General features: G+C 45.3%; 1 protein-coding gene across 1 annotated transcript in view; it reads left to right on the top strand.

The window, feature by feature from the left end:
• Positions 1-22,883, top strand: part of SORL1 (sortilin related receptor 1) — a 157,742-nt gene that overhangs the window by 68,425 nt on the left and 66,434 nt on the right. Inside the window, exons 12-18 of the mRNA XM_079708073.1 lie at positions 727-815; positions 9,968-10,146; positions 11,637-11,823; positions 15,464-15,592; positions 16,443-16,528; positions 19,813-19,985; positions 21,072-21,203. Of these exons, the coding sequence (XP_079564199.1) occupies positions 727-815; positions 9,968-10,146; positions 11,637-11,823; positions 15,464-15,592; positions 16,443-16,528; positions 19,813-19,985; positions 21,072-21,203 (975 nt within the window). The remainder of the gene's footprint in view (positions 1-726; positions 816-9,967; positions 10,147-11,636; positions 11,824-15,463; positions 15,593-16,442; positions 16,529-19,812; positions 19,986-21,071; positions 21,204-22,883) is intronic.

The raw sequence follows: 22,883 nt of genomic DNA, 5'->3' as shown, positions 1-22,883 counted from the left end.
TCTCCAGGTTTTAAATCCCCTTCATAAGCTGCCTTATTTTGTTTACTTTTCAGCATCCTCGGGTAGCTGTCTTTTTGTATTGAATTTTTTTTTTTTTGTGGTACGTGGTCTTCTCACTGTTGTGGCCTCTCCTGTCACGGAGCACAGGCTCTGGACGCGCAGGCTCAGCGGCCTTGGCTCACGGGCCCAGCCGCTCCGCGGCATGTGGGATCTTCCCGGACTGGGGCATGAATCCGTGTCCCCTGCATCGGCAGGCGGACTCTCAACCACTGCGCCACCAGGGAAGCCCTGTATTGAATATTTTGTCCAAATTTTTTAGTTGTAATTAACAAGAAGGATGGGCTGTAGTGGGTTTATACTGTCACAGTCAAACCAGAACTCTAGTTGGTTAATTTTTAATAGCTGCTTGGTGAGGGTTAGAGATGTGGGTTTGACTCCTGCCTCTGCCGTTTACAGTCTGCCTCTTTAATAGGAACCCCAGTTTCTTCATTTGGCAAAAAAATATTGGGATGTGAGAACTTGCTCTGCCCAGCCCCAGGGTTGTGTGGATCAGATGAGATAATGGCTGTGAAGTGCTCTGGAAATGGAAAAATTGTATTCAGGTGGTTGATATCCCTGCTGTGTGTGTGTGTGCCTGAGTGTGTGTGCACGTGTGTGTGTGGTGTGTACCATTTATGCCCGGCCATCTCCATGGCAGTGACATCAGCACTGGCTCTCTCTCTTCAGGCTCTTCCTGGACCTCACTACTACACATGGGGAGACCATGGCGGGATCATCATGGCCATCGCCCAAGGCATGGAAACCAATGAGCTGAAGTAAGTGTCTCTGGTGAAGCTTTTTAATATCACACTGTTCTCCCAGAAATTTAACTCTGTGATTATAAGTGGATTATCTCTGTAGCACTAGGTTATTGACAGCACAATCTGTGCCTTGGGAAATTACTTAAATTTTTCTTGTTTATTAAGTGGGAATGATAATCTGCCCTTCCTATCTCAGAGAGGAACAAATGAAATAATTTTACTGATTTGAAAAAACACAGCTCTATATAAATATAAATTAATAATGACTAAAAAATTAACTAGAGGCTCTTCAACTTGTCTTTCTTTGCTTTGTGTGTGACACAGAGTTACTCATGGAATGAGTAATAATAATAATAAATAATAATGATACATGAGTAGTCATTTCAGAATACATATTACTTGATAGCCAAGTGACTTTTACTGTGATACCTTTGGTTTTGGGGTTCTTGCAAATAGACCTGGAAAGGACATTTGGGGTTAATGGCTTCATCTTCTAGATGAGAAAACTGAGGCTCAGAAGGTAAAGTAACTTGCCCAAGATCCTCCCCTTTGTTAATAACAGACAAGACTAGCACTTGGGTCTTTAAATTACGTTCTGTACTCTTTGCAGTATATTCCTCTGAAAAGCAAAAATGTCAAGAGTTAGTAACCTCTGCTTTCTTGAGTCTGATTTTATCAGAACCAATTCTTTCATTACTTTAGTCTGAGTTAGGGCAGAAGTTAATTTTGTTAACATTCGGTCAGGACAGACTATCTCTCACTTCTCCTTGTTTTTGGGCTGAACCCGTGAGACAGATTGCTAAAGGAGGGGGAGAGAGCTCCTATAATCATCTTGTTTAACGCAAGGGAGAAAGCTTTCTTTTCCTTGTTTCCTTTTAGAAACAGGGTCAGCAGCAAGAGAGAGAGGTGGGTGGTTTGAAACAAGAGCTCTTAGCTGGTTTCCCCTGTGGTTAATTGGACATGTGCCGAGTGACCTGGCCTCCAAGAAGCAGAGAGAAGCGAAGTCCCAGTGTTCTGCGCTCCACCTGGCTGGTCTCTGGTCTGTGCAGCTCTGGTCAGCAGCTGCTTTAGAGCCAGGAGTCAGAAGAAGTCCTGTTTGTACGCAACGGACTGTGTCCCCATTCAGATTGACATGTGCTCAAATGAGGACAGTCACAGGGTACATGCTTCCCACATTCGTGTCATTTATTTATCCATTAATTTATTAATTCCCATCTCACACATTTCACGAGCACTGCTGGTGCCTGGTGATGTGTATCTAAAGAGACATAGGATGTTTTCCTTCACTCGCAAGGATTCCATCCTCTAGTGGTGAGATAACACAAGTACACAATGCTCCTTGAGAAGTACGGTAGGGGACGTAGTTTGGCTCCGTAGGAATACATTTCATTCTGTGTGTGGCAGTCAAACTGCAGAGACAGTTCCTGATTTTCCCTGTTTCACGCTCCTCCAGATTACATTTGCATTCCAAGCTGGCTTCTCTGGAGTAGTTAATGTGATTCTGGTCCTCTTACACCATCTGTCGGTGCATATGTGCTCAGGGAACGCAGCGTCATTGCTAGCTGGCTGCAGGAAAACATGATCAGGAAAATAGACCTGCTGCCAGAAAATCACAGTACCCTCGGCAGATGTTCAACAATGATTTTGGGGTGGTAGACTTTAAGGATATGGACCCTCTAGCATCCCTCTATTTGCACAGGTCATGTGGAGGTGTCTGTAGGTATGGTTCAAATAAAACATTTGCAAATATGAGAATATGTTCAGGCCTCCTATTGACAGGTGCGTGTGTCCCAAATATCAGTCTGAGCTTGGCCAAAATCTGCGTAGTGTAGCCACCTGGCATTTGTATGTGGCTCAGAGTTGTTGTTTTTTTTTCTTGCTTCTCCTGCTGCTCTGCTTTTGACCTGTGTGCTATCAGCTTCATCAGAAGAGAAGCAGGAAATAGATATTGTAATTAGTTCAGATCCTTAAACCACATGAGTGAAGGCTGCTTCTGACTCACCTGGATTTCTATTGCTGGTCTAGGACTTCAGACACGTTTAAGTCTGGTCTCTCCAGCCATGGCCATGACTCCCTCCTTTGAGTCTCATACTATTTACTGACGGCTGTCTCATTGATTTGGCATTCATCGCATGCTGCCTCCTTTTAGTTACCTTTTCATTATATGCCTGGTTTCCTCAACTCATTAACAAGGTCTTTGTAGACAAGGATTTCTATTCTATGCAGGCTAGCAGGCACTTAGTAAATATTTGATTGTTCAAGTAAATAGGTCATGCGCACTTAGTCTTCCAAGATTGCTTATCTTTTTCCTGGTTTATAAAACTGGAAAGGGTGGGGTAGCGTGGCAATCGCAGTCCCCGGGGGTGGGGGCACTTCCGTTATTCTCTGTTGTACATGACAGTCCCTGGAGCTCAAACGTGAGTAGGGGTCCCTGGATGTGTGCAATCTGGTGAGAATGTAACGGTCAAGAGTTCAGGTCCACACTGGATGGAAATGGAACATATTTCTGTTAAGCATCATTTCAGGTCAATTACACAAACATTTGTTGAATATCCACAAGGAGCCAGATGTTGTTCTAGGAACCAAGGATGCAGAGGTGAATGAGGCATCCTTTGGGAGCCGTCCAGCCCCACTGTGGCTCTGAGATGTTTCTGAGCCAGCTGGAAGGAGCAGCCGGGGGAAGAGCTTTCCGACCCAAAGCTTATCCAACCTTAGGGAGGAAGCCGTAACAACAGTAACCCTAGTGAGAGGTTTAGTGGGGACAGAGGGTGGAACATTGCTTAACGTAAGAGTTAAGTTTTGGGGTGGTTTTTTTTTGGTGGTTCTTTTTTTTTTAAATTAATTTATTTATTTAGGCTGCATTGGGTCTTCATTGCTGCTTGCGGGCTTTCTCTAGTTGTGGCGAACAGGGGCTATTCTTTGTTGTAGGTTGCAGAGCACGGGCTCTACACACGCGGGCTTCAGTAGTTGTGGCACACAGGCTTAGTTGCTCCGCGGCATGTGGGATCTTCCCGGACCAGGGCTCGAACCCCTGTCCCCTGCATTGGCAGGTGGATTCTCAACCACTGCGCCACCAGGGAAGTCCCTGGTTGTTCTTTTAAATAATTCATGTCTTTCTCTCCCTGTTTAGCATACTTAACTAAGAGTTGATGATCACTTGTTTCAGCTTCTGCCTTGATTCTCCACTGAGGCTGTTTTCTTTGTCGTTGTTAATTGAAATTGAGAGTAAGAAGTGGAACGCTTTGTTTTGCTCCTGTTTTCCACATGTCTGAAATGAATCAACAAGAACCTCTTCTGGGAGTCACTTACCCCTTTGTTCAGCATGCTGTCACCGTGAACCTGCTCAGGGGTTGCAGGTCATTCTTGTGTAGAATCAGTGTTTTTGCACTCTGACCAAAAACGGACCCAAACCCAAGCTTGTCGGCTTGATAGTGAGGGATGAGATCAGTTTCCGTTTCTTCCTGGTGGTTTGCCTGTCAGCATAATGATATTGGTAGTTACTAATAATACCTTGGACTTTCCCCAAAGCATCTTTCCTCATAGGAGATTTCAGATTTCAGAGGGCTTCCCTCTGGGGAGTCCTGAAAAGCCACTGCAAAGACTACACCCAGCAGAGCAGCTGTCTTTTCTGGACCTGAGTTCTGGAAGCAGCTTCACAGTTCTGGAACGTGGGAGATGGTGGTTAACCTGTCCTTGTGGTTGCGGAACCTCCTCTCCTAGTAACTTACCTGGATGGTTGCAGAGAGAGCCAGCCCCGCCCCCACTTCATTCTCACCCCCATGTGGTGTCTTTGGCCCTGTGAGTTATAGAGGAACAGGTATTCTTATCAACCTTTAACTGTTGAGAAACTGAGAGATGGGGTTAGAAAAAAAAAAAAGAAAATACAGTGCAGTTCATTTAATTTCCTTTAACAAAAAAGCATTAATTAATGCCCCTCTGTGTGCCGGGGGCAGAAAAGTAAGAGGTCTTATTCCTGATGAACGGCAGCCCTAGTAGAAGACGCTCGCAAAATCAGGTCATTTAAATATAGTAGGTATGTTACTGAACCAAACTTGGGTCCACTTGCCCATCTACTGACACTGGGCAGTGGTGAAGGAGAGAGCAGCGTTTATTGTAAGGCATCAGTCAAGGAGTCCGGCACCACAGCTAGTGCTCAAAAAGCCTGAACTCCCTGATGGGTATTAGCAAAGCATTTTTTTTTTTTTTTTTTTTTTTGTGGTATGCGGGCCTCTCACTGTTGTGGCCTCTCCCGTTGTGGAGCACAGGCTCCGGACGCGCAGGCTCAGCAGCCATTTAAAGGCCAGGTGAGGGAGGGGCGTCGCAGGGTATGTGATCAGCCCTGCACAATTCTCTGATTGGTTGGTGATGAGGTAACAAGGTGGTGCAACAGGGGTTAACATTATCTGTCCTTAGGCTCCAGCAGGCTACGTGCTCATGGTCATCAAGTAGTTAATGTCTTCCATTTGGTGGTGGTTTTTAGCATCTGTAAAACAACTCAGGAAATGTGCATCATATACTGTTATCTAGATATGTCAGAGAGGAGCTATAGCAGAGGACCTAGGGGAGGGGTCTGTCCCATAGGGTCCTGCTCCGTCACAGGTATAAGATAGAGGTGAGCACAGGATGCAGGGCGGCCACAGAAGGAGGGCCAGTAATGCTATCTGGGAGACAGGAGAAGGCTTCTGGGAGGAGAGGAAACTTGAGCTGAGACTTCAAGGGTAAAAAGCAACGTTGGAATGCCACCCCAGGTTTAGAAAGAGCTTGAGCAGAGACCAGCATGAATCAGAGTGCAAGGTGCAGCTCTTTAGTATTGACAGAATGTAAATCTCGGGGGTGTGTGTGTGAGGAATGAGGCTTGCAGTAGCTGTGTGGTCAGGGGCCAGGGCCCCTGAGGACCTTACACGTCACACCAGAGACATTAGACTTTGCTTTTGAAATGATAGGGCCCCTCTGAGGGTGTAAAAATAGGGGAATGACATGGCTAGTGTAGAAAGATGGCTCTGGCAAGTTGAGGAGCATGAATTTAAAAGGACCAAGACTGGAGGTGAGAGATGCTGCTTAGGTGGGGACCAAGCATTTTGAGGACTAAGTGTTCAGGACTTGCTTTTTGACTAGACGGTGTCGGGGGGATGGGGGGGTGACAGGGCAAGATGATCATATCACTCATAGAAAAGCAGAGGAAAAGGAATTGGCCTGAAGGGCCATAGGATGAGTGCAGATGTGGACAAGTTGAACTGAAGTGGCCATGGTATGTCCACGGGGAGATCCCCAGCAGGGATCTGGATGTATTACATCATCTGGTTCTGTCTTCCACTGCCCGTTGCAGGAATTTTCTCTCTGCAATCTGTGATGGATGATCACCCAAGTCTTTGCTTGAATAATTCTAGTGATGGGGACTTTGCCAAATCAAAAGGAGCTTCCATTTCACTTTGGACAATTTGTTGTTCATTTGTTCGTGCACTAAGTATTTATTCATCCATTCCTTTATGAATGAAAGTTCTCAGGTCAGAGAGAGCCCAAATTCTCCTCACCCCCGTTGCTATGCAGTGGGCTCAGCTTCCAGGAGATCCATCCAACAGATATTTTCTCTTCTGCCTGAAAGCCTTTCAGATGCATGAGGACCTCTCCCTGTCCTCTTGAGAGCATCTCCTATTCCATGGCAAACAGCCCCCGTTCCTTCCCTCCTGTGCTGTAGGATCCTGAATCTACACCCTCTAGCTTCTCCTTTGGGCCCTCCTCTCAATGTCAGAGGATTAAGATGTGGAGCCCAGATCTGTCCCCAGCAGCCTGAAACATGCATCACGTTGGCGTTGATACCAGCATCATCCTCGACACTCAATTTCTTTTAATAAAAACCCTAAGACAGTTTTTCTTTGCCCTATATCATTACCCTATTCTGAAATCAAGAGTTACCCTGAGAAAAGGAAACAGGATTCATTTATTGTGACTTGTGTGTGAAACAATTTGAGCTCCCAGCTCTGACTTCCTTCGTGTCTAAGTTCTCTCCAATCAACTGTTTCACATACTCCATTCTTGAAACAACTTTTTCTTCTTAAGGGAAATAAAACTACTTTTTCTCATCTAGTCTTGAGATCTTTATCTGTTCTCGTGGTTCTTTTAGAGATTATTAAAAGGAGCTCTGCAATCATACCTTTAAATCTTTCAGTTCCCTAGAATGTGCTTTATTTTGCACTCATTTTCCTTTAACTTCCGTCTTTTTTTCTGCTTTGTCCAGTTTGAAGATCATTCTCTTTAATAAAGCCAAAACCAAAATAGAAATTGACTAACTACTGCTGCCTCTTTTTCTGTCTTTCCTATTTATACCATTAACCATCAGACGGATGAGCCTATTCCATTTCTAATTCTTTATAGAACTTGCTGGGTAACCAACCCACGTCTCACTGCCCACTAATCTCCCAATTATTTTGGGAATTTGAAGCATAATCCTTGACTTAATTTTGAGTTTGAGTTGTTTGGCCACTGTTTCTACAGATTACTAGCTGTAAGAATGACAGCTAGAATTAATTAACAGATTGCTACTGCTCTTTAAGTTTTTGCCCATGGTTAATATGACTCTTTTCTCATCTTGAATATGTTTTTTTAAAAGTCTGAGCTCATCAAGGACCTTTCTCTCCAGCCACACATTTGTGTTTTAAATTGAGTGTCTACCACTGCTTCACTTATTTAGTGTAGCTTTGGTTATATTATGTTATCATTATATTATAGTCCCATCTTCTTGAGAGCTTTGGCCATGAGAATATGTCTATACTTCTGTTTGAACGTTTTGAAGTCTCCGTTCCTAAGGGCTGGGGCCCTACGTCCTCTTTCACGACTATTAGGCATATAAAGATGGCTTGGTTTGTTTTCTTGCAAGGTTCTTGTCACTTTCACTTCACCAGCACAAGTTCTCCTTTGGAGGTCAGAATTTGGTCCAGAACAGATGTTCCCTTAACTGTTGCAGTTGATAATGTGACTACCATGTCTCCAAAATTTTGAAAAAGCACTTTTTTTTTTAAAATGCACAGTTTATTCTTAGGTTCAGGGCTGTACTCGGCCAGGCACCTGCTTTTTAGTCTCATTAATATGTTATGGTCAAAGTCTGCTGGGAACTTCTCAAGAAATGGGATGATTCATTTCCTGAGGTTATCTCGGGTTCGAGGAGCTGTTAAGTAGAATTACCTAGGCAGTGTGCAAATAGGCAGACTTCCGGCATTATCACACGGATAGCTCCCATCGTGTCTGGTTAATAGGCTGACTCTGCTGGTTCAGTTTGCTTTAAAGATGGCACTAAGCCTTTCGCTCATCACCCTGCTACAAGAAAGAGATTTAATGAGTTACCTTATCCCCGTGTCTGCTTCAGAGTTAGCTTAAACCAAAAGCATATCAGCCAGAAGAGAATTTCTCCTCTTAGGAAGATCTGTGGAGGAGATTGCTTAGTCCCCATTGCCCTGTAGCCCCACCACTAGGTTTAACCCATAGCACTTCTTGCAGAAGTACCAATTTTAGTAATCTCAAGATAAGAGGAAGTGTTTGGATTGAATGATGTTGTAAAAAGAACTACATCAAGTATAAAGATCCTGAGTGAGTAAAACTACTATCTCAAAACATGGGAAAAGTGAAAGAAAAGTTTTGTATATAATTTGGATTTGAGAGACCCAGTAGCTCTGTGACCCTCATGAACCTCCTCTTAACTGAGTGGTTTCTCATGGTGAGCATCTCACCAGCTTACTGGGTGATGAAGCAAATATCAGGCACACTTTCCTCTCCTTCTCCTCTTCAATACAAAAGATAATTGGAAATCAATACAGTTACTTCAGTGCTGCTTTTTTTTTTTTTTCTCAAGGGCTCGCTCTCTCGTTCTGATGTAGTCTGTCTTGAGACTTTTCTCAGGACACACTTTCCTCCAACTTTTTAATTTTTAAGACTATGGGAAAAGTTGGAAAAATTGTATAAAAATTACTCATGTGACCTTCCCCTGCAGCTCCCATAACAATCACCAATTGTTAACATTTTGTCCGTTTGCTCTGCTTTTGCCATCTATCCTGTCTGTCATCTTTCTATCCATCCATCCGTCCAGCCATCCATCTGTCCAGCCACCCTTTTTTTTTTGGAATCATTTGACAGAAACTTGCAGCTATTGTGCCGCTTTATAGCTAAATACTTAAACATATACATATCTCTAGGAATTATGGGTATTTTCCTGCACAATCAGAATGCCATTATCACACCCAAGAAAATGATCATGAACTCAGTACTACTTATAGACTCTTATATTTTCTCAGTTGTCCTTTACTATTTGTAGCTGCTGTTTTTTTCTTTTCTAATCCAGGATTCAGTCCATGTTTACATATCGCATTTGGTTATTATACCTCTTTAGTCTCTTTTAATCTATCACAAGCCCTCTGCCTCTTTGGTTGGTTGGTTGATTGGTTGGTTTTTCATAGCCTTGATGTTTTGAAGAATCCAGACCAGTTGTCATGTAGAAAGTTCCACATTCTGAATTTGTCCAATCGCATGGAATAGTAGTGCCTAGATGATGTGGTATCCTCGGTGCTTTATCCAGGAGGTACACGATGTCAGGTTGAACCACTGTGAGTGATGCTAAGTTTGTTGAGGGTTGCACCTCAGATTGTCTGCTGTAAATTACATTTCCCCCTTTGCAGTGAGTGTGAGTTGATATCTTTAGACCGTGTGAACCCTCTGGTCCTCTTGTCTGACTTGGTTGTTACAGTGGGGGGTTATAGTACAGTCACTTTTCTCATTCTGTCATTGTCTTCAACATTTATTAGGTAGCACTGTAGTATAATAATAAAAAAAAATTCCCTCCTCCCTTTCTCTTCCCTTTTGGTATCATTTAGAGACCCATGCCCTATTTTCATTCAGTGTATTATCTGTTACCATCATTTCTCTTTGTTAAGTTCATATTTTCCCAGACTGGCCAGTTGGAGCCCCATCAAGGTGGCTCCCATGTCCTTTTGGGTCATCGGCATCCATCTGTGAGCACTTCCCCCCTTCCTGGCACAACCTTAAACTTGCCCGGCTTTAGCCCAGTATCAGCCACTTCTCCAAGGAGCCCTGGTTCCTCTTACAGATGAATGTTATCTGGAAACCAAGCTCTTGCCCCAGAGACTTTAACCGCAAGGATCCTTTTACTTGCATTTGGGCAGGTACAGCACCAACGAAGGGGAGACCTGGAAAACATTCATCTTCTCCGAGAAGCCGGTGTTTGTGTACGGGCTCCTCACGGAGCCTGGCGAGAAGAGCACTGTCTTCACCATCTTTGGCTCCAACAAAGAGAACATCCACAGCTGGCTGATCCTCCAGGTCAATGCCACGGATGCCTTGGGTAAGCTGCTGCCTCCTCGGCCCTTTGCATGGAAATACCTATTGACCAAAGCATCAGCTTAGATACTGTGCCCTGGGGAGAGTTTGTGATCCATTGAAGAAGGTGGGCACATATGCAGTAAGTGAATGAGAGATTCAGAGGCAGTTGCTCGGGCACTTGTTAATAGGGCCACGTGTTGTCTTTTGTATCCTCATTTCCTGTGCGGTCACGGGCACAGGGCAGGTTTACGTATATGTGTGCTGAACATGTGAATGAATGAATGCTTGGAAAACATACTTCCAAATTAGCAGTTCCAGTTTGGCAAGTTCAGTGGGCAACTACTACTAGTGATGCAGGGTCCTCTCAGAGCTGTCTGGGGTCTCATCACCATCTGCCAGCCCAGACCCAGGACCTGTAAATAAGCGAGCAGGGAGAGTGAACCTCCTTCTCATACTTCTTCCTTCCTCACCCCCATGTAACCCTGCCCTCGGCAACTTCTCTGCTTTGGCTGACATTATTCCAGCTGCCTGGAATGCCCCTTGGGTTCAGTTTCCACTCGTTGAAATCCTTCTCATGGATCAGGATCCAATGCCCTTGACTGCTAATCCTAACCAAAAGATCTCTCCCCTCTTCTCTGTGTCCCTAGCATATGTGTACTCATCACACCTTGAATTACAGATTTGTGTCTGTCACTCTTGAGTGTGTCCTCTCCTATCAACTAGATCATAGGTCTTTAGACACAAGAACCTGCCCTGTGCATATTTATATTCTACCCACTGGATGGCCTGATAACCTTATTGTCAGTAAGGGTTTAATAACTGCTTGCTGGTTGGAATGGTGTTGAGTTGACAGTAGTTCATCAATTCCAGGCAGCATTTAATCTGACCAAAGACACACATATGAAAAAGACATAAACTACCAGTATAGACATTGGTGTACTTTGGAATTCTTGTAGAAACCACTCTACTTAAATTTCGAGTGGATGTGGGTAGATGGAATGACTGTCCAGGTTGTCTGGCCGGCTGTTAGCCTCCTTTCATGAAGATCCCATACCTTCCGAGCAGTGACAGCGAATTCTCTTGCTCGTGGGCCATACTACCAGATGTGTCCATGCTGCCTCGGGAAGCAGGCAGGGGACAGTACTCCTGAGTGATACCATCTCTCAGGGATTCAGCCTCTACCTAACTCCCTGGAGATAAACGCCTCTGGGCACCTATTTCTAAAGGAAACTGCAGAATCTGCTAAAATCTTTCAGAAGTGTAGACAGTGAGCACCAAGGTTGCTTGCTTCTTCCCATCTTTTTCAGATGGACGTCCGTGTTTCAGGGGACACCAGGGGGCTGCTGCCCGGCCTCAGAGCCAGCTGATTAGAGGGGCGGGCTGGCTCCGGAGGCCTGCACACCTGCTGGGCAGTAACGGGAAGCATGGGAAGTGGGTGGCTGGGCTGCGGGGCGGGCAGGGCAGGAAACCCTGCGTGCGTCTGCCTGTAATGCTGCATTTCCTCCTCCTCAGGGGTTCCCTGCACAGAGAATGACTACAAGCTGTGGTCCCCGTCTGATGAGCGGGGCAGCGAGTGTCTGCTAGGGCACAAGACGGTTTTCAAACGAAGGATCCCCCACGCCACGTGCTTTAACGGAGAAGACTTCGACCGGCCGGTGGTCCTGTCCAACTGCTCCTGTACCCGACAGGACTATGAATGGTGGGTTCTACATCCATGCCAGGGACTGAGTTCTATTCTGGTTACTCACCGGTGTGGGAAACAGACTAGGGCATGGTCCCTTCCCCTGAAGAAAGGGAGGGAATCATAGGAAACAGATATTTATTAAGCATCTCATATGAGCCCGGAACCGTGCTAGGCACTGTTTATGCAGGTTATTCCATTTAGTTGTTACAGCCGTGTGATGTGGTGGAGGTGTGACACCCAGGCAAGTCGCAGTGGTTTATGCAGGAATGGATCACTCTGGGATTTGTTTCTACGAGGGCAACCCAAGAAAGGAACACGCTGAAGGTTCGATTGTAGATAACTCTTTTTTGTTAGGAGCCCTATTCTAGAGGGAATTTGTTTCTTTATCTGAAACGAGGGGGGGGTTAGTGTTTTATATATATGTATATACATTTGTATATTCATTAGTCCTTGAGTAACATATCCAAGGCACTGCTTGATATTGTGGAAGAAATGACAGGCACACAAATCATTGTAACAGGAGACGGGAAGATGCAGGTACCTTGGAGGAGGAATGGGTGCTTTTACTGGGATTATTGATAGGAAAGGGCAGACTGGAATTTGCTGCTGGGGAGTCAGGAAATCTCTGGAGGCAACACTGTTTGAGATGGGCTTTAAGGAAGAAGCATCTGGATACGTGACTGGAGCGTTCCAGGAAGATACAGTGGCAGCGTGAAGGTGTGGAAACAGGAAAGTGTAGTTGGTGGTTTAGTTTGGATGCCTTGTTGGGTGTACGACTGGGGGTCAGTGAGTGGAGATGAGGCTGAAAAGAGAGAGAATACGGTGGGGTGAAGACTCGGGCGTGGGCCATAGTTTGTAAACAGGAGGGTGTCTTTGGAGGCTTTTAAGGAGAGTTGATGACCAGAACAGAGCTTAGCTTTAGGAAGATGATGCTAGCAGTAGAGACATAGGGTCTCAGGGCCTGTAGACAATCCCCCAATCTGTGATCCAGCATGAAATCATTCCAGATTTGCAGGGCTCTCAGTAGAGCACGGGTACTTATCATAAGCACAGAACTCATTTTTCAGTGGTTGCTGAAGCATAAAGAAACCAAAGGTTGCTTTGGGAAGCCACACTTATCTTGGCTAAAGCCAGAAACCTTGGATGCGTTCTAGTCCAGAGGTGGGAACAGGGCCATAGAGTAAACGTTTTAGGCTTTGCAGGCCATGTGGTCTCCGTTGCAGCTCCTCAGCTCTGCCTATGTATCAAGATTGCCGCCTAGATGAATGGGCGTGGCCGTGACCCAACAAAGCTTTATTTACAAAACAACCAACCAGATTCAGGCAATTCCGGTCCTAGACCAGTGCTTCTGAAACTGGAAGGTGCATGTGAATCATCTTGGATCTTATTAAAATGCAAGTCCTGACTTGGTTGTCCTGGGGCCCTGCAGTCGCCCTGGCTCCAGATGACCCCGAGGCTGCTTCTCTGAAAAGCTACCCTCAGAGCAGCAGGGCTCTAGACAGCTGAAGACAAGCATCCTCTCCGAAAGCTGTGTGGTCCTAAGATAACAATATAGACGCTTTCATGGCAGAAGCACAGAGCTGTTCAGTGTTCCCAGTGATGTCCGCTCAATGCCCCTCTGCTGCTTTCTGCCCTCCCTTAGAGAACCCTAAATGGTAATGCTAATCGGAGGGAATTTTGCTGGTCTGAGGTCTCCCTGCCAACTGGATTGAGACTTTGGGGACCCTGATCATGGAAAAGATTACAAGCCCTCTCTCCTCCCTCTTTTATCCGCATTAAATACTTGAAAAGAAGACAAAATGAAGAAAATGTGAGAAAATCTAACAAATCTTGATTTTTTTTTTTGATGACCACTGTTATGCTTTTTCTCCAAAATCATCGTTTTCCTCTAAAATCCCCCCAAAACAGCAATAGCAACAACCAAAAGCAAAAGCCAGGGGCCTGGCCCCCATGGGTCTACCACAGCCACTCAGCTAAAACCCACTGGAGGCTGAGACCAGGAAACGGCCTGCCCTGCCCCTCTTGGACTTGGGCTTTGGGCCAGATGGGATTGTGGGGTGATGACCATGCAAATGGTGAAGGGTGTGTTTCAGGGCATCCTGTAATTCCTCTGTTTGCTGTAGCTTCTAGAAAGGAACCAGCCTGACTGCATGGCTCTTGGAAAGCTTTGGTGGCACTGGCCTGTGGCAGTGGGGAGGGCAGGGTCTGACATGGACATGAAGAGAGGAAGTGAGAATCGGCGAGCTCCCAGTGTCTGTCCATTGGTCCTGCTCCTGAGGGACAGCTGTACTTACTTCCAACAGTCCTTTTGGGCCTCCCTGGGAAGCACAGTTACTTGCCTGTATGTTCCCTGATTTCAGGAGTAGTTTCTTGTACATCTTTATATTCCCCCAGGTTGCCAATAAGAGTGGTTTTCAAACTCTTGACGGCAACTCCTAGTAAGCAATGTATTTTATAGTGTGATCCTGTACCTACACATATTTGTATATGTAGACACGTACACACATCTATGTAAACAGAAGTTTTATGAGGTAAGATTTACTTTCAAGTGCAATGAATTTTGCAGTTTCTTTGTGGGAAGGGGAGGAAGCAGGTCTGGACCCTCCAATATGCTTTCACAGCCCACTAGGTCATGACCTATAGTTTGAAAAAACTGCCCAAGAAGAGTACTTTGCCATTGGAGTAATTAATGCTCTGCTTAGTCCCCCAAAAGATTTAAAGCAGCCATTCCGTAAAAATGTACCGGATTTAATGAATGGAACGTGTTTGGTACAGTAATAGAACTGCTCCCTTCTGAAAAATGCTCTACAGGGTTCTAAATGTGGACTGTGATGTAATATGTACACGAACCACTTTGCCCTGTACCTGTTAATACTTTTCCTGTAGTAGGTGCTATACTTAATAGAGTAAGTGAAGGCTTTTGGGTAAAGCACATCAACAGGGAAAGTCCCTTTGGATTACGAGTTTATGGTTTGGGCCAGACCTTGGCAAGTACAGCTGCCTCGTTTTAGAGCCATCCACTCACACAGACAAGGGCAGGGCCAAGACTAGACCTGGGACCCCTTGCTTCCTACCCCAGGACTCTGCCTGGCTAGCTGGCCAGTGTGGAAGAGATGTGGTCCCCAAATTGCAGAAGGTCTGTGGACTCAAGGTCTGGGTCCCGAAGTGCACGAGGAGGCCCCCACGGTGATTTTAGGGAGTAGGTGGACATGCTGTTAAATAACATTGAATCCTTAGTTTAGAAAAAAGACGGTTCCTTTAAATTTCTCTTTTAATCCTTCCAGTCATGTCAAGGAGAAAGTCTCACTGGATGCTAGTAATTCTTCACATTTGCCAATTGCTTTTAACAAAGAGAGGGCAGGCCCAGAGTCTCTGGGTCCAGCTAAAAAAATTTAGTATTATTTTGTCTTTGGCATCATGATCTGTCTCGCTTTTTGTCTATTTATGGCATATGATAATGGTTTTCCAATTACGGCTCTGTTTTATAAAGTTTCTTTTGAAAATGCATTAGTGTAAAATAGTATTAGTTAAAGGGACATGTTGAGTAACTTACAATACAGGTGGTGGGCAGTAGGGTGGACGTCGCAAGGGAGGGTCCCAAAATACCTGAAGTGTGTCAACCAGCAGCCTTACCGAGCCCCAATTGCCTTTTCAGTGACTTCGGCTTCAAGATGAGTGAAGATTTGTTATTAGAGGTTTGTGTTCCGGATCCTGAGTTTTCTGGGAAGTCGCACTCCCCTCCTGTGCCTTGTCCTGTGGGTTCTGCTTACAGGAGGACCAGAGGGTACGTCTCACAGAGGTTGCCATGTCTGGGACATGGTGGGTCTGCACTTGGCGTGGACAGCGCAGAGGACCACCTGGGTTCCTTGCATACTCTAAATGCCAGAATTCCAAGGTAGCAGGTTTCAGGTAGCTTGGGTGATATTTAAAACTGCGATGTTTGCAAACTCGTCTCCCCACCCTAGCACCCGTGGAAAAAAATGCAAGTCTGTAAGCTTCTCTGCAACTCCAGTTGTTTCTTAAGTCATAAACTTCAGCCAGTGCACGTCTTCAGAGCACTGTGTTGAGATACAGTTGACTCTTTAACAGTACACATTTGAAATGCATATAAGGTCCACTTACATGTGGATTTTCTTCAGTAAATATAATACCTGTATTTTCATTGTATAGATCTTTAAGTTAAGGTGGGGGAAAGTTTGTGTTCGATGAGAGATCACAGTATGTGGAATCAAAAGAACTAGGGTTCTAGTCCTGATTCTATTCAGACTATTTGAGTTCCTGCCTTTGGGTGAGTCATTTATGGATTCCTTTGATTTTGAGGTAGAGGTAGCAGTACTACATGGATTTTTACCTACGGCGGGGGTGTGTGTGTGCGGTAGGTCAGTGCCCCTAACCCTGGAGCTGTTCAAGGGTCAACAGTATATGTGAAACTCTTGCCTGGGACAGTGCTCCAAATTGTCTGGGCTGCCTCATTTATTTACAGGCAGAAGCAATTCAGAATGATTCAGCTTCCTTCATCTTGCTCTATAGGAAAATGAATAGATAAGCTGTAGTGTCCATGGATGGGATAATGTTCCTTTATGACTATTCTTTGATGTTTCTGACCCCTTGCTCTTGGTGGGGGGTGGTGACAGCTATCGGAAGATTTCTGGGGACACCTGCAGTGGAGGAGATGTTGAAGTACGCCTGGAAGGAGAGCTGGTGCCGTGTCCTTTGGCAGGTGAGACGTGGTTTCTTCCCTTTGTCTTGTCGAGATGTTGTTGTAGCATTCCCGTGATCTCACCCGGCTCTTCAAACTTCCTGTAGAGAAAGAATGGGCATCTCAGAGCTCCCGTTTCCCCCTAAGCATGGTATCCAAGCAACATTTATTTATAACCTTATGTTTTTATAGGAATGGAAAACATTTTTGGAGGGAAATCCCTTTTGTTCATTGAAAAATATTTGTCATCTGTTGTATTCTAGGCGTGGGGGGCTGAGGGCACCCTTAGGCCTTCTGTGTGTTCCTTGATCTGTTTGTTTGTCATAGAAAGAGACTCATGGCTTTCTGGGAAATAGCTAAGTGATCTATCTTAATTTTGGTAACAATAATTATGACTAATATTTTAATGGAATTTTACACATTTTAATGTACTCTTCCATGCGTTATCAGTTTAGTCCTTAGAACTACCCAGTGAAGCAGATATTATTATTAGCTCCATTTTTTTTTTTTTTTTTTTAATATGAGGAAGCGTGTTCAGAGGAGAGAGTTAAACAGTTTATTCGAGGTCACACATCTGGTAAGTGACAAAGCTAAAATTCAGACTCTAAGCCTCATGCTCTTCCTTGGTCATCACGCAAGTGGCAAATGAGCGTCATTCCCACTCTTTGAGGTGATCACGTGCATGCTCATTGGGAGAAACTTTTGCAGCAAGCGCACATGCTATAGAGGTATAATGTGTTCCAAACATTTCAAGTTGATTTGGTGGTGATGGCACATGTTGAGGTATTTGTAAAATAGATGTGAAATTATGATACCTTAACAAAGTGCTAATCTCTTAGCATCTTTCCTTTCTTTGCTCTGTTTCTAGTCTTTTTCACGTAGGGCTTCTCTTCCCTCTGAGCCCTCCCTCCTGCTCATGCCTCTCGGGGAACATGCGTGACTGGAGCTGGCTCCATTGGTGGTGGTGGCGTCTGGTGGAACAGCCATCAGCGCCAAAGGAAGCATGAGTGAACAGCCTCGTCCTCCGCGGGCAGGGAAGAGCAGCCCTCTCCTGCTCACTGCTTGCCAGTTTGCCCTGGTGTTCTTCATGCTAAGCTCATTAGTCCCTTAATTTAATCTTCCATCATTACTGAGTAATTAACATCCCTCACTGTGGAGACTTCAGAAGAACATGGCTTCAGCAGATTCCCACAAATGAGCAGATAATATTCAAACAGTCCCCTCACGAGAGCTGTTATTGATGAGGGCTTGGGTGAGCAGGGTTTGAGTGATCGCTCTTAAGGGGCTGGAGTAGGTACTTTGGTAATAAATATTTCTGAAGGTAATTCAGCGAGGGACAAAACAGTTTGTTTAAAACTGTCTAAACTGGTAGGAAAGCTATTTTCTCTTCTGATAGGAGAAGATAGAATAGGGAATGAAGTGGAAAAATCTCATTTGTAGTGTAGGCCACCTCCTAAAGGTTGTTTTTTTTTTTTAAAGCATGGAACAGAAGGCAGGGATGTACCAAGAAAGGAAAAGATGGTCTTATAGGACTAATGTGGAACCATAATATGTTTGCAAAGATGAGGTAATCTGGTCGTCTGGAAGGATTTTTAAAAGTGAAGTAATTTTTCTTCCTTTGAGATTAGGATAATAACGCACATCTCTAGGCTGGGCTCATGTATGGCTGGGATTTACCAAGAACTCTATTTCTTTTCTAAGTTAAGAATTGCACACAAAATGCTGTCTGTTCCTCTACACCCAATCCTAAGGCAGGTGTTTCAGGACTCAGACTCTACTCAAAAGGCACTAGTTGGTTAGAAGGGGGAAAAAAAAAAAAAACCCCAAAGCAACAGAATGAGGTTTCTAGATGGTAGAGAGATGTGGGGTGAAGGGCTTGCTGCTGTGAATGTGTCTCCGCATCTCCACGTGGCACCTGCCATGAGAATCCTTGATTCCAACGTCATTTACAAGCTCGGCACTTTTCATCTGGACTATTCCATCCCCTGGGAATTACAGTGGGAAGGTTTTCTTGCAAACCAAAGGGAGACGTTTGTTATCATGTGGTGGTAGCTTAGATACTTTTGAAGTGAAGTAATACTGAAGGAAAAGAAGGCAAATTTACCTTTGGTAAAAAATAGTAGGTAGACTTATATTTCGGGGGTGCATTATCTATATTGAAGCCTTTATAAAGCAGAGGTAGCTAGGACATGTTAACTCGTTGAATGAAGGGGATGAGAGAGAGAAAACAACCACAGTCACCGTGCAGGCATGCAGCAGACGGATCCAGATTTGCAACTTGGTCCCAGATGCAACATGTTGTCACAACGGGTGCCCCAGATATGGATGCAGGTATGTTGCTCATCTCCATCCCCTTGGAAGAATCTGGATGTTCTCCAGGCTGTTCCCTAAGTGGAAGAGATAGGGCACCAGCTCTTCACGTTCCTCGTTGTCTGACGTTAAGTCAGTCTCGTAAGCACTCTGGGCTTCTATTTCTATGTCTTGAAAAATGGCACCATTGGGTGTTAAAACATAGACTCTGGATCCAGACCATCCGAGTTCAAGTCTTGGTTCTGCCACTTACTAGTCGTGTGACCTTGAGTGGGTCACTTAACCTCTCTACTCTCAGTTTTCTCATTTGTAAAATCAAGTTAATAGTAGTTCTTCCATTATACAGTTGTTACTGGGATGAAACAATGCCTGGTACATAGTATGTACGTTGTGTAAGTATTTAAGTAGAAATAGAATCTTTGTGATGATTGTGTTGTAAAAACATTTTGTAGGTGGCCAAGAATGTATTATTGCTTTGAAAATATCGTAGGGTGATATAATTGCTCTATGTCATTGTGAACAATGTTGAATGGGTGAGTAAATAGATTAGGAAACTTAGCTGTAAGTCTTCAGCGACTTGGGGTCTCTAGTCAACAAGATTATGATGCCACATGATGCAGTCCTGTGACGAGGAGGAACGTGCTGATTGGTGTAATTATTTTGTCCAGTGTGACCAAAACTTTTAGGCTGAGCTCTGAAGAATAGCTATTGGAGCATGACTACTGGAGGGAATCTAGATTTTTAAAAAATGTAGCAAGTAGACACTTTGCAAAGGAAACAGAGATTCACGGGAGTTTAAGAAACTTGCCCAAGGCAGAAATGTGATTCCTTTACCTTTACCCACCTTCTAAGTCTGGATTCCTACGTTCTCACTTGACCCACGCCATGTGCAGTGGCTCTGAGGTTTATGGGTGAGAAAAAAGAGGGTCAGACGTGCGAGGACCCGTTCAGCATCCCCAGGTCCGGCCCCCTGTCGTCTTTTTGTGTCTGTGCAGAGGAGAACGAGTTCATCCTGTACGCCATGCGCAAGTCCATCCACCGCTACGACTTGACCTCCGGAGCCACCGAGCAGTTGCCTCTCACCGGGCTGCGGGCAGCAGTGGCCCTGGACTTCGACTATGAGCGCAACTGCTTGTATTGGTCCGACCTGGCCTTGGACATCATCCAGGTGCGTCCACTCTGGGTCTGCTCGCGGGGGCTGTGCCTCGTGACTGCCTGGTCCTGGTAAGCTTCTTTCAGAGTGGCCCAAGGAGATGGGTATTGGAGGTTTTTAAGTTGTAACTCTTCTCAGGGCCAACAGATAACACTTTTCAGTTTTCTGTTTTAGTATGTTCTTTCCCTACCTACCTCTGTCCTTGTAGGAAGGACAGAGGGAGCCCCCAGTCTGTGGTATTGCTTATAAGTGAGGTCTCCCTTTACCTGCTGGGAAGATTTTAGGACTCGGTACATAGCACTATTAGTCCCTCCCTGTCGTACGCACTGCCTCGTTAGCATCCCTCTTTCCAAGCCGTGATATAGTAACACTTGACTTCTCCATAGTTCATGTAATTATCCATTTCAGCTATTCTGAGCACAGTCAAGAACCAGGAAGTAAGCTGTAAAGGTCGCCATGCAGGCCAGATAGATGGCCGTACACTCAGACCCATGCATTTTAAAGGAGAGCTATTTGATATTTATTCATTGCCTATTTAATCCTTTTAGAAAACCAATTCCAGCAAGTTTTATCTGGACTTCCAAGCCAACAGAAATTTTACAGGGCCCGGGTATCCGAAGGGTTTGGTGGAGGGGTGGCAGTGACCACTGCCTGTTACTGTCCCAGCGACAGCACCTCATGTCTAGGAGCCTCCCGAGGGAGGAAAGACTTTTTATAAAAAGCAGACACAGGATTTTAAAAATAACAGCAGTCTGGTTTCGTTTGTTGTAAAAGCAGACAGACTTATGCATTTTGGTCATTTCCACCTCATTACTGTGATACAGCACAGCTCAGTGACCGGTGTTCCCGATGATAATGCAAGGTGATATAAAAGATTCAGTTCTGTTTAGTTATTCTGCTGCCAACAGGAAGCTATAATCCATCTGAGAAATGCTTTTATTAAAAACCAGCTTCATGCGTCTGGAACACTTACGAATATAAAACATCTCCGCCCTCACCCTTCAAGCCAGTTGAATAAGTGGGTTCCCATCGAAGGGATTGATTTGGTTGGAGGTCATTTGAACATTTCACACCGTTTCTTCTTTCTTTCTTTCTCATCAGCGCCTCTGTTTGAACGGGAGTACAGGGCAAGAGGTGATCATCAGTTCTGGCCTGGAGACAGTAGAAGCCTTGGCTTTTGAACCCCTCAGCCAGTTACTTTACTGGGTGGATTCTGGCTTCAAAAAGATTGAGGTATGCAAGCAGGGGAGCCCCTGGGCTGTGAGCCAGATTTGACACAGAGGCAGGAGCCAGTGTGTCTAATTCCTCAGGAGATTCCCTGAGAAATGCAGAGAATGGAGGTCCCGTGTGCGAACAGGGTGCCTGAATCTGTCAAACAGAGATTTCATTAAGATACCTGAATACTTATATTTGGGCTAGCAGAAGCGTAGAGTAGTAACAGCGACGATGATAATAATACCGTAGCGTTATTATAATGCCGTAACATCCACACTCGAGTATTATGCCGTCAATTAGCATAATGAAGATAATACCGTGATTGCCATCCTCTTCATTGTTATTAATGATGAGAAGCCCTGTTGGAACCACTTTGCGTGAATTATTTGATTCACTTCTCACAGCCACCCTGTAAGGTAGGTACTCCCGTATCCTCGTGTCACCTGTCTGCACCTGAGCTCCGCAGGGCACTAGGAGGGTAAGAAGTCATGGTCTCCTAGGCGTGCTCAACTCCTGCACGTTCCTGCTGAGGCAGTGGGGCGCTGCCTCTGCACCTCTTTATACTGATTTCACTGGGGACACGTGACTTGTGGTTTACTGGAAGGCAAAGTGGAAGCAGAGAGACCCAAAGAGATGGGGGAAGTTGCATGACAAAAGCCACAGACTCGAGAGACAGACCTGGGTTCAGTCTTTATTCTAGTAGCTAAGTGACTTGGGCAAGTTTCTTATCCCCTCTAAGCTTCAGTTTCTTCATCTGTAAGATGAGGATTCCTTTATCCGCTCAGTCATTTGACAAGTGCCGTTTTCGGGCATGCTTCGTGCCAGGTATGGTTTTAGGTCGTGATGATACAGCAGGAGGCAAGACACACAGGTCCCTGTGCTGAGAGAGATTAGGTTGTAGTGGAGGAAGCAAAATAATGAAGAAATAAGTCCATCCGCCCTATTGGTGCCACGTGCTGCAAAGAACATCGAATGGGGCAATGTGACTGTGTGACTGGGGGGAGGAAGTGTCTCGGAAGGGACATCTGAGCTGAGCCCTGATCGAGGAGGGGATCGTTGGAGTGTTCCCCTCACAGGGCGGTTGAGAGAAGGGAATGGAAAGATGCATAGCTCCGGGCACACACTGAGCGGTGCGTCGGTGGTCTTATTATTACTCTTCCGCTCCTGTTTTTAATTGAGTGTGGTCGGCGCTCTGCTAGAAGGGTGCAGGTAAAGCTTCAGTGTCCACATGTGTCCACAGTGTACAACTCAAATACTGTGTGTGAAATGGTGTAAGAGTGGCTGCCCCTTGATCGAGGCGGCTCAGAAGGGTCAGCAGAGCAGGTGGGCCTGGGGGTGGATATAGCGGGAGCAGACGGGAGCAGGCATGTCAGGCTTGGGGAACCATGAGAAGACCAGCCTCCCTGAAGTTGTAGGAGCCTGTGTGGAGGAGAGAATGTGGAGAGAGCAGAGTCTGTGGAGACTCTTAAACGGCAAGCCAGTGACATTGAGAATTTGTTTTGTGGACAAAGCAGAGCCATTGGTGGCTTTGGAGCTTGGAGCAGTGGAGGCGGGTGGAGTTAGTAAACACACAGTGAGCACTTACTTCGTGCAGGTCATCAAGCCCCCAGAACTGGGGACACAGGTGGCTCTGGCTCTGCTGTCAGACTGTGTGAGAATTGTCACCTGAGCTACAGGAGGGAAGAACTCATTCTGGCT

This window comes from Hyperoodon ampullatus (assembly GCF_949752795.1).
Source record: "Hyperoodon ampullatus genome assembly, chromosome: 7".
Lineage (NCBI taxonomy): Eukaryota > Metazoa > Chordata > Mammalia > Artiodactyla > Ziphiidae > Hyperoodon > Hyperoodon ampullatus.
Note: the sequence above shows the minus strand (reverse complement) of the source record. Positions and strands in the feature narration are given on the sequence as shown.